At 42.1% G+C, this 17,109-nt stretch overlaps 3 protein-coding genes across 3 annotated transcripts; 1 reads left to right on the top strand and 2 right to left on the bottom strand.

Moving 5' to 3' along the window:
* The first annotated feature begins 1,867 nt into the window (after positions 1–1,867).
* On the top strand, positions 1,868–3,455 carry BDB00DRAFT_814646 (helix-loop-helix DNA-binding domain-containing protein). The gene is made up of 3 exons (XM_053122859.1): positions 1,868–2,453; positions 2,581–2,633; positions 2,708–3,455. Exons 1-3 carry the CDS (start codon positions 2,098–2,100, stop codon positions 3,034–3,036), a joined length of 738 nt encoding a protein of 245 aa, XP_052981694.1. The 5' UTR covers positions 1,868–2,097; the 3' UTR covers positions 3,037–3,455.
* Positions 3,456–7,782: 4,327 nt separating this feature from the next.
* Positions 7,783–11,852, bottom strand: BDB00DRAFT_814652 (uncharacterized protein). Its single transcript, XM_053122860.1, has 7 exons — positions 11,288–11,852; positions 11,089–11,193; positions 10,870–10,977; positions 10,668–10,775; positions 9,120–10,530; positions 8,499–9,026; positions 7,783–8,400 (listed from the first exon to the last, which is right to left on the bottom strand). The coding sequence occupies exons 1-7, from the start codon at positions 11,711–11,713 to the stop codon at positions 8,204–8,206; spliced, it is 2,883 nt and encodes a 960-aa protein (XP_052981695.1). The 5' UTR covers positions 11,714–11,852; the 3' UTR covers positions 7,783–8,203.
* A 3,758-nt stretch (positions 11,853–15,610) lies between these two features.
* On the bottom strand, positions 15,611–16,901 carry BDB00DRAFT_954555 (ubiquitin-conjugating enzyme/RWD-like protein; the record flags this gene model as incomplete). The annotated part of the gene is made up of 6 exons (XM_053129638.1): positions 16,865–16,901; positions 16,660–16,725; positions 16,496–16,558; positions 16,248–16,378; positions 15,863–16,139; positions 15,611–15,825 (listed from the first exon to the last, which is right to left on the bottom strand). The coding sequence occupies exons 1-6, from the start codon at positions 16,869–16,871 to the stop codon at positions 15,611–15,613; spliced, it is 759 nt and encodes a 252-aa protein (XP_052981696.1). The 5' UTR covers positions 16,872–16,901.
* Positions 16,902–17,109: the final 208 nt, after the last annotated feature.

Below are 17,109 nucleotides of genomic sequence, written 5' to 3' on the forward strand. Positions count from 1 at the left end.
GATACTCAAGGATAAAAGTGTCTACAGTATAATCAAAAATCATTGACAAAATCAACCTCTCAGCATATTCTGGAGAGCCGCATACTTTTCTCGCATAAGCAAGTCGATGTTTAGTGTGATAATGGAGAGAAAAAGAGAAGGGGTAATAAAACCATCATCATCATCACGCACGCTCACGCGTGACTCTTTTTTTTTGGTTTCGTCTCCACAGCAACTTACCATTTTTGTCTTGCGACCCATATACATCACAACAGTGGCAGCAACAGCATCTCATCGGTCTTAAAACAATGCCGTTCCGTTCAAACCCAACCTTTAGAAAGAAAAAGGATGTTTTCCCCGATGTCCCGGTCTTTCCTCTCACAGTGAATATTCTTCTTTGGTGGTCCGCAAACCTCTATTCCAAAGATGGAGGATTCTTGGCATATATTTACATTGGTTACTACCGATGATAATGAAGAAGCCATGATTGTTATATCACCTTGTTTCTTGGCAACAAGCATCTCCATGGTCTGCCAAGAAAGAAAGTCACCATAGTAACAACAGTAAGCTCGCACCATGGCAACAAAATTGCGCGCTACAATGGTAAAAGTGGTTGCTATGTATATGGAAATGAAATGATGAAACACAATTCTTCATGCATACACAACAACCAAAAGGTCGTGTAATGCAGCGCTATCTAAACTCACCGCCCCCTCCCCCGCTGCCATTCTCCGAACCGTGTGACAAGAAAGAACAGCCGGGACGATCAAAAGGAAACAAAAAAGAAACGAGGCGATGAAGAACACTAGCTGTAAGACGTTGATCCTCTACGTTTTATTATTCCCCGAGACCTTAACCTTTCAAAAGAAAAATTACTCCTTAGTCGGCGGCGGCGGCAGCCGTCGTGAACATTTTTCTTTTTCTCAAAGGGCAAAACATTGTGAAAAAAAAAGCGCATAATAGTTGCATTTTTAGCAGAAATGTGAAATGATGTTCTTACAAAGCATGATATGCAGCGTTTTTTTTTATTACTGCAAGCTCCTCTCCGCTCTCTCTATCTTCAAACCTTCATTGTGCCTTTTCCTCTCTGCCGCTCTCCGACAAACACACACACACATACTCTCTCTCTGTTAGAAAGTTGTGTTTTTCACCCTCCCCCTCCCCCCCCCACCCCCCGATTCTTGTAACGAGAGATGCCGAGCCTGGTCAGTCCCAAAAAAGGAACCGCCTGTATCTTTCATCATCACGGAAAAGTTTTTTCATAGGCTAACTCAATTGGGTTCTGTCATACCGTGTACATTGCATATTGGAGACCTGCAGAGTGCCTTTTCATTCCCATGATTATTTTTTTTCTATTGTATGACAATTCTTTTATGCTGGTCCGCGCGCGTCATCGTTTTATAAAAGAGAGAGAGAGAGTAGGCTTTGCCATTTTCCTTTTTCTTTTGTGTGTTCTTTATACGTTTTTCCCACTCTACCTCCTTTTTTCCTTCTTTCTTTCTTTCTTTTTCTCTTCATTTGAACTCTTTTCAATATTAAACGAATAACGAAAATATGCTAACTGGAGCAGCAGCAGCAGCAGCCGAAGACCCACAAGCAACAACGCCTAGACCTTCTTCACGGCTAGCACATCCCACATCTTATCATATACAACAAATGCGGTTCAAGGACCAGCAGGCAGCTATTGGCTTGGACCCAACACAAATGATGGACAGCCAACACATTTTCTTTGCACAGCATCAGAATCCGCAAGAAAGCTCGCCAAATTTGTCGGATCTCGACTATTCGGAACTCACCACGACCTCTTCCGTTACTGGCATACCACCACCGGATCTTCAACAACAACAACAACACCAGCAAAGATCACCGGTACTCCGCCAACACCACCACCAACAACAGCAGCAGCAGCAGCTTTCGCATACCCAGCATGATCCGCAAGATTATTTGTACGACCAGCAACAACAACAACAAGATTCCACTACTTCAAATGATAACAAGCGCTTATCCAATAGTAGTCTTCTGGATGACCCGCACCATCACCATCAGCACCACCACCACCATCATCAACAACAACAGCGTTATCAATATAACAATAATCCGGCTGCCGCAAATACAAACATGATGTATTTTGATTCACCCTCGACAAGTTCAGACTATTATTATAAATCAACACCCTCTTCGTTCGCAGTAAGCGCTCCTGCCAATATTGGATATAGCCACATGCACCATCCATCTTTGGCTGATGACGGCGCAGCAGTAGCGGCTGCTGCCGTCATGGCTCCAGGAGGAGGAGGAGGAGGACCCGGGAATCGCATCATGGCTGATCAGCCTATCTATGACCATCACCATCATCACCACCACCAACAACAGAGTAACAGTAATCGTAACAGTGTTGGTAGTATGCCACAACACCAACAAGATACCGGTGACCACAACACAGAACCATACGATGATGACTTTGCAGCTCAAGCAAAGTAAGTTTTGCTTCTTTAGTTTCTTTGTCTGGTAGCACTTACCTCAAAGCTGGGGTGAAGCATCGTTGACAGTAAAAGTGAGCAGTGTATACTGAAATAAGGATGGCTAATCTCTTTTCAAAATTAGTCTCCAAGCAATTATGGAGAAACGACGGCGCCGTCGAGAATCACATAATGCAGGTAAGATTCACATACAGGATAATGTTGGTTTTGCCAATAAAGACAACAACTAAATTAACACACATAATATCTAGTGGAGCGACGCCGACGAGATAATATCAATGATCGTATTCAAGAGCTGGGCACGTTACTGCCCGAGTCCCTGACAGCAGAAGAAGGCGGTGTTGCTCGACTCAACAAGGGAACCATCTTGCGCAAGAGTGTTGAACAGATCAGAATGATGCAGAAAGATTTGCGCGATCACCAGCTGCGTGTCCGCGAGCTGGAGGAGACGCTTAGCCAACTCAATGGGAATATCCATCCGAATGCCACCTCCTCCTCCTCGTCCTCAACATCGCGAAGGACGGCTAGAACTTCTACTCGAATGCAGCACCCTCACCATCCTCAACAACGACATGTCTAGTTTGCTATTCCTCATCATTCGTTTTTTAATATACATATATATATATAGTCTATTAGTTAAAAAATTCTTCTCGTATGCCTCTTCCTACCCTTCTCTCTCCCCCCCCCCATCTTTTTTCTTTCCCAGCTGTTTTTTTCCCATACCCCATCTTATATCGAGCCCATGCATTTACCCTTTTCTTTCTTCATGTTCTGTTGTTAATTAATTGTTTGTTTGTTCCATTTTTCATTCCCGTGAGGAAATGTTTACCGGTATAAGACGCAAACATCCAAACCTCGGAATTACGGCTTTGTTATTCTCCCCTTTCCGCCGCCGCCCCCCTCAACCCTTCTTCTTGTGTACTTTGACACTTTTCTTCCTATCAACTACTTCTATTCCGTGACTTTGTAAAGCCTCTTTTTTCTTATTATAGTGTTCTCTGTCTCTCTCTCTCTCTTTTTTTCATTCTCTGTATGTATACTTTATATATATTCCTTTCTCTTCCTCCTATTACGTTACAATTTTATATATACATATATCTTACTAAGCTGTAATCTCATATAGCCCGAGAAACATGATGATGGTGTTATATGGAACTTCAAGGGGTAAAAGCCAGCCGTAACACAAAAGGATTTCTTTGTTGTTGCGCGGTGCTTTGCTTTTCAACATCCGTACACACACACACCCTCCTTGCTTGCATTCAAAAGCTTCATATATATACATTATTCCATAGTAGCATCAATGGGAATGAAATGTAACGCTCATTTGCTATAATCACTAAAACTGAGCATATATATCAACTTTTTACAATGAGAAATGTCTTTCTTCGGAAGCAAAGTTGTAGTACTGGAGACGGCCTTGACATTGATACCACGAGCACAGGTCGTTCGCTTCCACATAAAAGATGGTTTGCTTTCAGAGCACGATTATCTGAAATAGACACTTGTCACATTGCCACTATGTGCTGTTTGGTGAATATGTGGCTGCTATCGGGAACGGCCATGATCTGTCAATCATACTGTATACAACAAAACGTGGCTATCCTAATCTACTACTGCTGCTGCTGCTCCTGATTGTTAATGCTGCTCAGCTGCTGATAGTGTTATAAGGGTCACATTACAGCTACTGTGATAATACAACGATTGAATTCTTTTTTTTAGATGATTAAGCCTGCTATGTATATATCCGTTTGAAAAGCATACCGAACAATGAGTTTAGCAGAAATCTTCGTTGCAACTATTGTCGCTACTGCCTAAAAGTGAGTATGTAACAACGACTTGAAACTCTGATTCAAAGACAATGTTTCTGTTGTCAATACGTCAAAAGAACTCAGTTTTGTGTTATATGGTGACAAGGTAAAAAAAAATGAGTTTATTTAATTATGATTGACAGCAACTGATGATACTACTTGGTTAGAAAGCCCTCGGCACCAATACCGTCACATTCTTTTTTATTTTTGTGCGTGTGCATATATATATATATATATATATATGTGTATCAGCATACATGATCTAGTGTGTATGTATACTGCTCCCCCACACGCACCCATACTATGTCTGGAAAGATGTTTGTATTTCACCTCACCACACCCAACAAAAGTGTGTTTACTAAGTATACAATTTCCCAACCTGTACATGTATACAACAGCAACAGCAAAGATGCAGATTGCCATCGTTTATGTTGCCTAATAGAATTGCTGCAGCAGATCACTCTAAAATTGATGATCATCGCTATCATCCTGCCAACAACAGTCTCCTTATTGCATATCGCACCTATCTGCGTATATTGTCTGTGTGTTTTACGTTTATCAGCAAGGAGGGAGTGTTCAAGACCGTTTCACAAGTTGTTTATCTAATAAGCCAAACCAACTACGACCTTTTTTCTAACAATGATGACGAGGCTTTTATTACTGGATTTGTCTCTTAATTGCGGTGCCAGTACTAGCTCCCTCCACAGCCCTTTCGATGACCCAAGCCAAACCCAGCTAGCCTGCAGCCCAGTTTCTATCCCATGACTTTTTGTTTTTGTAAACACAGAAACTGCGAAATACCACTACTGTCTATTATTACGCTGGTCGCACTATAGTATAGTTTATCAGCTCTATCCAGTCGCTCCATTTCTGTTGTTGTTGCTTGTGAGTTCTTTTTTTCTCATCGGTCATTTTTTAACAACATCAACAAAAGTCGTAATATTTGTTGTTATTGTTGCATTGTTTACACTGCTGCTAAATGGTTGTACATAACAGACAGAGATGTTGTACATGTACTTTGCTGCTGAAAAGAGTGCTCTTGGGGAATGGCCCTCTAAAAGTATGAGCCTTGGACTATAAAAATGTAAAATGCATGTACACATGCATTGTGGTGCACATAAAGTATGGTATTTGTTTCATAATCAAATTATCCACAAATCGACCTTTTTAAGCGAGCAAAAAAAAAGTAAGCCATGTTATAAAGATACATTGCAATGTGCTTGTGCAGATGGAGATTTTATCTTCTGTACTAGAACATGGCGGCCGGCGGCGGGAAACTCGTGTGTCTTGCTATTATTCCTGCATTTTGCATGCGTGCGAAAAATCATGTATTAATGATAAGCATTAATGTGCATTGAGAATGTTATTCACCCTTATTAGAACACAAATGTGCTCCTCTATCCTTTTGTAAGGCGGGGCGCAGTAGCAGCACGATATGGGCTTAGTTACTTCTTTCACTATTTCCATTTTTATTGTACGAAAACAGAGTACTGAACATTAGTTCTTTACTGATATCTAAAAAATATTTTTGAGGATTCCATTTAATGTATGATTGCGGTCTAGTAGACATAACGAAACATCTGCTTTTTTGTACTATGTTAAGGTACTAGGTAGAAATTTGACGCATTAGTGTATGTCACAGTATATACTGCTAAGCGCTCTCAACCAAACTGTATCAACGCAAATAATTGTTATGGAGCTTGTGAATCTGACAGCGTTGAATGCATTTTTCACCGGTGTTTCCTCGTAAAAACGAATAATCTATTAATGCTGTGTGTACGTTGCTTCGTTGTCTTTCCAATATTTCATTTCCAAAAGACTTGAAAACTTGCATATTTGTGGAATCAAAATATACGTACTACATTGCAAGTACGGTAGATGAGCTACTTCATTGTACTTTTCTTTAATCAAAGAGAAAGTGGGCCAAAAGATAAGTTCAGTGTCACCCATGCGTCGGCGTCTCATGCATAAAACAATTATGTACAGCATACTGTCTGCGTCAACGGCAAAGCGTACTATAAACTGTTAGCCTTGATGTCTGTATGTCGACAGCGACGGTTGTAGATATACACAATTATTGTTTTCCTGTCTTTATACATTACCCTCACTGGTAAATGCGTGTAAGATGAAAACAGAGATGGCAGGCTAAAAAAATAAATTTCTCATAGTATTCCAGTTTTTCTCCCTCTATACCGCTGTCTCATTGTCAACGGTCACCTTTAACAGTTACGCTATTCGACAATATGTTATTTTACTCATTCTCCTGATAAAGTCTGTAAACATTATGATAATTACATAATAAGGACGGCTACAACATCTACCAGTATCTGTTAGATTTAAAATGACAAGTCTTTCAATTCAAATTTGGACAGTTCTGCCATTTCTGTTAAGCAAAAACCTATCGTTTATTTTCTCAGCATAATCCTTCTAGTATGCGTTGCAAATATCATGGCTCTTTTTTGATAAACTTTCAGGAATGTGTTAGAGAGCGGAAGAGCTTTCGTGAATATATGTATCTCTGGTAGTAAAGCAATAGAAAGTTATTCAGTAACCATAGCTAAAATCCAACAGCTACTGAACTCAAATTGAGATGCTGTGATGAGCTTGGATGCCGATGAAAAACTAGAGATATCTCCTTGGCATTTGCTTTGATTTACTAGCTTTTGAATCATATAAGGTTGCATGCGACGCGCATGTAAGAATGTAATAAAATCGAGCGATGGTTGAAATAGTATCGTGGAGGATTATATCGAATGTCCGAGTGTATACGGCTAGGCCGTTGGATTGTCAAGCGTATGAGTTGTCTTGCTTGTTGCGATCGTCTTCTGCCCACGCATCATCACTGTCAGGTCTAAGCAAGCTGAGATCCGTATCGCCAAGTTTTACGCTTGGGTTCCAAACGTATATCTAGGATCCAGTCGTATTGTTCCTAAGCTTTCTCTCCCGTCGAACACCCATAGGAAAACATCACAGGATAAAGCCAACGTCAGGTCGTCGTAGCTGTCTGCTGATCGTTTTGAGAACATCATTAGGAAACATTGTTTAGGAACGAAAATGGTGAAATACTGTTTGATCGTGGGGTCTATTAGCCGGTTTGCCTTTGAGAACACTGGAGTAAGATCATTGCTTCATGTACAGTATGGACACCCGCTATAATTACGAAAAAGGGTAGTTACATTCTTTTTCGTCGCGATATTCTTTGCTGACACTATCCACCTTACAAATTGGCGAGTTCAGTTTATAGTCAAGTGCATGCCCAAGACCACCATGGAACTTTTTACTCTCAAATGAAGCAGTTTCTGTCAAACCATTGCAAATCCTTCAATATATGACGTGAGCCACTGCTACAACTTCTTCCAAGTGACCCATTCTTAAACACATCATCAGCTTGACTTCACGAAGAAACACGGTTATTGCTGCCCTTAGATGCTGATGACCACACTGTCTCTCTCATCCGACACATAGCAAGACGGCACCGGGCTACAATATTCGGCCTATGTACTATTGACAAGCTTCTCACCAAATGGATGCCATACACTGCTAGCTTTTCTTTTCGTCCTTATACTTCTAGCACAAGTTGTTTGGGGAAAAAAGGAAGAAAAAGGATGACGTGGAAGGCGAAACTTATTCGCTGTAATAGAAAAGATATGGCTAGTAAAAGAAAAGTTCATTTTCAGTCGAAAGAAAGCAGAGTATTATGAGGCGGAAAAGAAGAGAAAGGAGAGAAAAAGTTGGAATAGCGTAATAATTATCCAAACTAATAAGGCGTAGTAAAAAACTGAAAAAGTGTAGTAATAGTAGTAGTAGTAGTAGTAGTAGTAGTAGTAGTAATAGTAATAATGACGTGTGTATATAAAGAGGCGTTGGAGGGTTACATATGTATACGTATAGAGAGTAAGGTGATAGATGTATAAGAGAATCGTAGTGCTAGTTATTTAACTATTGAGACAGTCCAGATGGCGGTGCTTGAGAGGTTGGTTTGGATGGCGGCATGGGCGATAATCCTTTATAAAAATCAAGTTGCTGCGGGTCTGCATCTTCGTCGTCAGACGTAAGCGAGGTGTCCTGACCTTTCAACAACGCAAGATCATCAACATCGTCGTCGTCTTCATCGAATACGGCGGCTCCTACATTACCTACATGAAGATGCGTTATTTTACCACCCTGTTAACATTGATAACCCAACACGATGGCTTGTACAGCTTCAACGAGTGTACTCGAAGTAAAATCTTACCATCCATGCATTTTTCCATTGAAACAATAGCGTTTGGTGCACCATCCAGATAATGAACACTGTTTCGGTTACTGCGTCCAAATTCTTCTCGAAGTCGTAGTGTAGCTTTTCGCTGAATACGGATCGGAGGAGGTGCCGGTGGCGGCTGTTGTTGTTGCCCTGTCGTAATAGCGGTTTCCTTATTGATGTTGCTGTCTTTTTCATAGTTATTGTAAACGTCATCATTGTCTTGATCATCACTCTCATCGCTATCATCCTCCAGCATCCGTGGTGCTGCATCCCCGTCTTCAGTTGTCCAGAAAATGTACTCGAACTCGCTTATAAACAGGTTGAATATGGTTGCTGGAACGCCGAGGGTAGGTGAAAATACAATGCTGACGTTACGCATAGTCATTTTGTTGACATCCGAGTTTCGTACGACGCGGATAAGATGGGCAGTAAGCGTTCGCAAAAGTGTATAATTTGCTATCGGCAACAAGGAGACAAGTCGACCCAACTCGTTGACACGATCTTTTCGATCCAGGAAATCTAAAATATGTATTTGGGTGTGTTGTGTAAGTCGCGTATACATACTGGGATATATCGGAGGATGATATTCTCGAAAGAACAGTCTGTACTTACCAATAACATGCATGAAGTCAGATCGGTGTTCGCGAGTAAGCACGGTTGAAGGTAGCTCGCGCAACCACATTTTCAATAATCCGGCAATAGCATGGACATCATAATCTTCCTTGGATGCCAGGAGATTTACGTCGCCCTCTTGATTGAACTTTTGTTTGAGCTTCTGTATGACCATGTTACTGCCACTGAGACGATACAGTCCTTCCTCCATGACAGCATTTTTGGCATCCAAATATTCGATACACCGATAAACAACGGCCGGAAGTTCGTAATTATTCGATACACGCGAGATCCGTACTGCTTCCTCGAGTGGCACTCCAAACACGACCTTGGATCTGTCAGCGTCTTCCGAGTGGCGTTCGCTTGAATCGTTGGATGAACGTGATAACAGGTTACGGAACCCCGAAGGGACACTGCTAATGCGAGATTCTGCACCGTAGTTGCCATTCGTAGCTGCTGATGTTGATAATGATGACGATGATGCCAGAGTATCGTTATTACTGCTAAACATCTTTTTGCCCCACATGGTAACACGGTTGGCTTTTTGCTTGACTTTTTTGTCGTTCGTTTGCAACAGTTGTGCTTGTTGTTGTACGTCGTTGTTGTTATGTGAGGTACTGAGCAAGTCTTCGCTACTACGAAGCGCACCAGGTGTAGGTGAGAGCATATTGGCTCGTAGACGCACTGGATCCTCGTCACCATCGCCACCTGCTGAGCTTCGTCGTCGAGGAGGTGTAGCATGCGGTGGAGGCGGAGGTGGTGGCGATGCTGGCGTGTTTGCTCCAAATGTGGGTGTCACGGGCATACTTGGCATAGACGTTGAGAGAAATGTCGCTGCGGCAGAGCCAGCTGCACTACTACTATCTGTCGAAGCAGAGGGCGTTAAACCAGTGGCCATGATCGGCTGTTGTTGCTGTAGGTCGTCATCCGCTCCCGAATTTTCGTTATTGCAGGATGCAACTGCTGGGATCTGAACGGATGGCACAAATGTCAGTTTGTCCATATCCGCACCATGATCGTTTCTCAAGGTCTTGATAGGTGCAGCTGCAACAGGACGGATTTCACCCTTGGACACTTTGCGCTGCTTTTCGACCCTTTTGATGTTATTGTTGTTGTTGTTATTGTTGCTGGTGCCAATGCTGCTGCTGCTGTTGTTATTGATCTTTTTGGGGATATTGTTTTGATCCAGTCGAATATTATCGAGCAGAGCCGCCACCCATTCATCGCGTTCCTCATCCGAGTTTGCGCACAAGATATGTTTTACGGCGCCATTAGGGCCAGATCGCTTTTGTTCCAGAATCAAAAAGGCGTGGCGATAGACGCCGGTGTCTTGATCATTGCCACTTGTAGGTGCTTGGCGACCCAGTTGGGCATTCGTTAGCTTTATTGCGCCGAGATAACTGCCATCCTTCTGCAAGATATATGAACAATACGTTCTGTGAATATATATTCGGTGCGTACGACAAGAGCGACAAGAGCGAAAAAAAAAGAAGTGTTGTGATGCGTTGAACGATAAAAAAAAGAAAAGCAGAAGGTCTAGAACTTTACCGATTCGTAGTACTCAAGTGCGGCGTCTTTAATTTTAAAGTAGCGAGCTTTCCAGCCACCAAAATTTTTACCTCTTTTGGTGAGGTAGCCTGCTTTACGACCGGTTCGCTGCATAACAAAAACAATAAGCAGTGTTATATAGAGTGCAGTAATGGATTAAATAAAAAGGACGAAGGTTCGAGAGCACACAGACGCGACATACCTGGTAAGTGTCACGCTCAACGACGTTGGTAGTAAGGAATTCGCAAACGTCTGAGATGTCAGCGTATGGCAAAGATATAATATGCTGCAGATATTGCTCCAGTGCAACCTGCGTGTGTAATCCGTATAATTTAATTCATGCATGCAAAAATAGAAACCAGAGCTGAAACTGCAAGAAACATCACAAGGCGGTGCTACTGTTTGCGTAGCAAAACTTTACCTTTCGCTGGTCGATTTTGCTGGGTGCTCGGCTGCTGGTCGAAAACAACTGCTTATCAGGTAGCTTGCCCACCCTACCTCTGACCTGATTGCCTTGTGCTTTAATCTATTGTTGTTGTTGTTGTTGTTGTTATTGCCATAATAGCTCATCAAGGTCAGTAAACGCACGAATGACTAAAGAAGTAATAGTAGTTGCTCACTTTTGTATCCAAAGCAATAAAGTCAGAATAGAATTTTTCGACACGCCAAAGTTCTTCACATTCGGCGCCGCCACGTTTGCCAACGGATATGACAAATGATACCAGTTCCCGACCCTTCTCACTAGTCTTGATATTCGATGCACTGACTTTAACCATGACACTGCTGATATTCTTGGCCGTCATCAATGATGTCTTTTCGTCTGGTTGTTGCTGCTGCTGCTGCTGTTGTTGTTGTTGTTCTGCTTCTTCTTCAAAATGGTCGTTAGCCGCGGCAGCTGATGACTTGGTTTCTTCATTGATTTCCAAAGGACCAGCATCGCCCAGAATCATGCTCTCACGCTTGTTATTGCGCGATGATGAGACTGTCGTTGGAACTACAAGCGCTCCATCCGAAAAAGATGGTGTCTTGAGCGCACGATAATTCATTGCAGCAGGTGGGGAAGCTGCGCGTATCGATGGATCGTATTCGGATGTATGGCGTGGTACAGGTTCTTGCTGCTGCTGCTGCTGCTGTTGCTGCAGGGCTGCTGTTTTTCTATGCACGTCCAAGACAGATGAGGATTTACTTGCAGATGGCACGCCATAATATCCACGTGCTTGCTGCTGCTGTTGTTGTTGTTGTTGTTGCTGTTGTTGATGCACTGGCCGATGCTGCTGTTTATGCTGCTGCTTTTTCTGTACTGAAGATTGGTATTGAGCAAACAGGTGCGCGTCCTTTTCGATAATGGCCTGTGGAGATGTGGGTGTTTGTGGAGGTGGAGGCGTCGATGGCGGCGGGGAAGCAGGCGTAGATGGTCGTCGATCCAGTATAGCTGGTGGAGGAAGGGGCGGTGAAACTCGGCCACTAGCAGTAGCACCACCACCTTGATATTGCTGCTGCTGCTGCTGATGATGATGATGAAGATGATACTGAGGATGCGGAGGATGATGATGTCTACTCTCTTCTCCAGACAATGTCGAGGGTGCTGTAAAAGCACCAGTAGCTATTGGAACAATATGTCGATAGGGCGATCGTGGAGGTAACGTAGGCTGCTCACTCTCGATTATCTCCTTCACTCGTTCGGATGAAATAAGGATCGGCTGTTGCTGTTGCTGCTCTTTACTGTTTTGCAACAGTTTGTGCTCGAGGTGAGTGATTCTGTCACGAAGCCCATCACGCTCACTTGCAAGAATGGCATTGTCCTTTTGGAGATTATGAATCATGACGCGTTGTTTTTCAATGATTCTCCACAGTTGATCGCCTTGGGACGGAGGTATATGTTGGCTCGTAGTAGTAGACGTGGTAGGAACGTTGCCATATACTGCCACTTCTTGTTGCTGATGGGTCATGCTATTAAATAAGGATTATATGTAGGTACAGGGATAGGGTAAGAGAGTATGTGTGAGAGAGTGAGCGGAAGGGGGGTTGCCTTGTGCTTATACGTGTGAAAGGAGAGGAAAGAGAGATTTAGGAAGGCAGATGTCTGATAAAGAAATAAAGAAGGGAAGAAAGAAAGAAAGATAAAACAATCAAAGAGCCTGTTTTCTAATCTACACTCTTTTCTTTCTTTCTTTCTTTCTCTCTCTCTCTTGAGGTGATATGTATGTATGTATGTATGTATGTATGTATGTATGTATGTACGTACGTACGTACGGATGTACGTGCTGCTTTGCGAGAAAAAAGAAAAGGGGAGACAGTGTGGGCGAAAGGAGGTTCGTCGAGCTGTAAAGCAAGCCTTTACACAAATAAGTTCCTTTTAGTGCTCACAAAATGAACGATTTCCGAAACAGTCATTGTCGTGCATCGTAGGACAAAAAGCAGCCCTATCTCATTCAATAAGCAGCAATAATAACAATAATAATAATAATATATAATGTAAGCACATCAGCCGCTACAAATGTTGTGCAACCATTTGCATCAATAACTGTCCCATTAAACATGCAACATGCGGAGTATATGTACTCACCAAGCCATTGCTGTTGGCTCGCCCTGGTGATAGGCCTTTGTCGTTGAGTGCTTGCTTTTCACTTTGCGATAATTATATAATTGTTTACTTGACACTTTGTTTTTCAAATCTCACCGCTATCCAGGAACAGTGAGCTCACTGCCACTAAAGCCTAGCATCATATTGATCGAGCTTGTCATTAATCTCATTTTGCCTGTCACACATTCATACGCACTCACATACGCACACACCATCACAAAACACTCTCTACAGCAGCAAAAACAACAACGCTATAATTACTACAATTAGGACAGTGAAATTCTGCGTTGACAAGGAGTTCAAGATAAAGCTCCGAGATTTGGCCCAAAAGACCGTACCTGGATCTGAGAATTTGCAAAAAGTTACCAAGTTACGAAGCCACCAAGGGTCAGGTCATAGCCGTCAAAGCACTCTTCTCTCAAGTACTCATTATTAGCAACTACAAAAGAAGAAGAGAGCGACATCCATACCTGTCCACAGCAAATAACAAGATACATGTTAAAGGCTTGTTGCCGGCGCTTATTTACGTTTGACTCGCAAATCTACAACCTTTTTCTACAAGGAAGAAAACACGCGCTACAAAGAAACATTAATGCAGCCTTACATCATACCGACTCACACTTTGGTGCATTTACGCAGTTGTTTTTGCTCGAGGGCATGATGCTTTCTTACAGAATGAGTTTAGAAACCGCAATATGCGTGACACATCTCATGACTGTGTAATACTCATTTGCTGCTAAAGCAAATGAAATATTCGACATAATATGGCACCGTCATCAATCACGATATCGGCATCAACAGTGACAAGAAGTATCTTGAAAACAAATCGATAGACTAAAAAACCGATACGGAATGTGCTGAGATACATACTGAAACAGTTCGTGATTTAGCGTGTAGCTGATGTGGCGATTCATACCTCAACTATCATCTGTTCCCGATGGCAGCAAGTTGCTGGAAGGAAACCTCTGCATTTGAATGTTCTTAAGGAAACATCCGGAAAAGCAAGTAAAGTGATAACAGAATCGATGTCAGCCCTTCAAAAATCAACACATAAATCATAAAGTAGTATCATAGATTCCTTAAAGACGGCTATTCAGCATTTCTTTTCGATCATTTTGGCAATGCAAGCTTTGCTTTGGGATCTATTTGGTGGTCCGGAACGTTTTCGATGGTTTGTCACCAAGTTAGAAACCTGAATTCATATAGTTGCTTATAAACGCTGACAGGTTGCGGATATATCACCCGGATTGTGTGTGCCTGGAATGGCTGCGGTAGGAAAAGTTGCGGATAAGCAATAAGGAGCAGGTACAAATGGTATTTAATCATTAGAAATGCGCTGTTTTTGCCGCTGTGCACATCTGTACTAATATTAACCTTCTCTAATATGTCTTCATCTCTAAGCTGAACATCACGGCCACTTAGGAACATCCCTTTGGGGCATAGGTCTAGTGTTAGCGGTGACGGCGACCAAAGTAGGCGTTATCAACACAAACATTCTTCACACAATCTTGAAGCATAGAGAAAGCTTTCATCAAGATGAACATCGAGTGACAGTGCAACCAACACCAGCACCAGCAGTACCGGTAACATCATCATCAGCAGCACCAAGAAGACCAGCTGGTCAACCGTCTAAAGGTCAGACCTACGTGATTATTAGTAAAAGAAGGCTGCAACATTCGAACAAAATCATTAGATTCAGCGAGAGGCGAATCGCAAACAAAAGCAATCACGCACCCGTTATAAGCTTGCGAGCAGTTGGCGGGTTGGAAAATGCAAATAGAACTTTCATATCTTTCAAGCGTATAAATCTATCAACAGGAGAATCAAGGGCAACGGCACCGTGCTAGCCAGAAGCCCAAAGACCTGTTGTCAATTACCACCTACGGAAAGTTTGACAATATCAAAAAGTATCGCAGCAGACATACTTGACCAATGTGTCACAAATAAGCTTCAAAAGTTCTAATGAGGGAAGAGCCTTCATGCTGTCAACGGAGCTGTACCGCTCCAAATAATTCCATGTATACAACAACACATATAATCGTTATATATTGTCATTATTGGAATTTGCAAATCAACTTCCTGTGACAACAAATCAATCCTCCCACCCTTCTCCTGCACCTACCATCCTTCGCTCTCGCCCCTATCTGATGTAGCACCTGCCTTGTGTTCCCTACATCTCCCTTTGTATTTATCGTCCTGAAACTGATTGGTAAAGGAAAGTTTCGGGTGCTTGACGCCAATCTTACTTGAATTACCTAGCCTTATCTGATTATGCTTCCCCTTTAGGGTAATGCTCATTTTCCTTGCCAGAAACACTGTATAGGTAAGATACAACTTCTTTTTATTTTCGTTAGAGAGTTCAGTCATCGTTACCAAATTGCCGCCATACGGCATTTTCGTCATCCTCTTTATCATCCTGCTGTGATCGCTCCTCCTTTTCATATTGTGATGCATCCACAGAGACATCGCCTTCATCCATATATTTCGAATCTGATAATGCGAGTGTTCGATCCTGCTCAAACAGTTGACGACCTTGTAGAAAACGTTTCGTAACATGTGTCAGAATTCGTTGCGCTTTTTTTTTTCTTCTGTGTGATTCATCAGTTTTTACCTGTTAATTTGTTCTTCAGCTCTTTGGCGCGTGCCTTTTTCTCTTCACTCTCGTGATCAGCCAATTCCTTCTCAAACTTGGCTTTCCATTCTTGGAACCGTTCCCACGTCAATTTGGTACCGCGGAACCGAGCATTCTCGATCTCCTCCTCCTTGCGAATGCGCTCTATATCTGCTTCTTCCCGAGATCTTTGTGTGTCTTCTAGTATTTGATTCAACTCTTCTTTGGCAAGCGATGCCATGGTGAAAATCATAACCATGCCCAACGATTCTTCGGCCTATGGATAACAGCTTTTTGAGTTAGATGGGCCAACGAAGATATAAAAGGGACGAAAAACGACAGGAGTCGTAATAATGATAATAATAATAAGAAATAACAATCATACACCAGTCTTGATTGCCGCCAAAATTCTTTCCAGTTGTGAGTTCGTCAACTTGCCATCAGTAACGTCGACGCTGTATTCTGGCAATTCATCGGGATACGTTGGGGTATATTTGACCCGTAACGACAGTGCACCTTTTTCATATTTAGATCCGTTATAGAAATGCGTTAAACATGACCCGCCTTCGAATTTATAAAAGAAACAGCAACATTGTTCCTTTCCTTCACAGAAATACCAATACTACAACATACATGGGGTTTCTTCATCCTGATCGTCTGGGAAAATGGCGATTTGAAATTCTTTATCACCAATTTCTATACGATAAAAGCCAAAAGATCTTGAGTAATTTAAAACGAAAAAAGGAGAGCGAACAAGTTATTGCAGTGATGCTGTCCCTTCTTATATAAAATTGTACCTTGAAATTCCTCGGGATATATAGATTGAAGCGCTTCCAATTCGTTTTGCTGTTCTTCAAGGTAATCTATATAAACACAAGTTTAATATTTATTTTTTCCACGCACACACACACACAAACACACGTTCTCTCTCTCTCTCTCTCTCCCCGTGGGAGGTATATACAAAGATCTCTGCTAAAAGAAATAACAATAATATATGATTACCTGTCATTGCTAAATCGATCGTAACTGAGAATGTAAAGCTATTTCTCTGGGTTCTCACTGAGAGGGTGTGCAGATAAATTACCTCAGCCGCTGCCTTGCATCGGACACGTGACAGTCTTCAGATCAGTCTGACAATAGCTTATTTGACATAACTCATATTTTTGTATCTACATTGTTCAACTATGAATCGTGGATCAGATATACCATTACGACCATATTGCACATCCCTTTAGACTTTGATATGC

The sequence above is a fragment of the Zychaea mexicana genome (genome assembly GCF_025766255.1).
Source record: "Zychaea mexicana strain RSA 1403 chromosome Unknown BDB00scaffold_21, whole genome shotgun sequence".
NCBI classification, from domain to species: domain Eukaryota; kingdom Fungi; phylum Mucoromycota; class Mucoromycetes; order Mucorales; family Lichtheimiaceae; genus Zychaea; species Zychaea mexicana.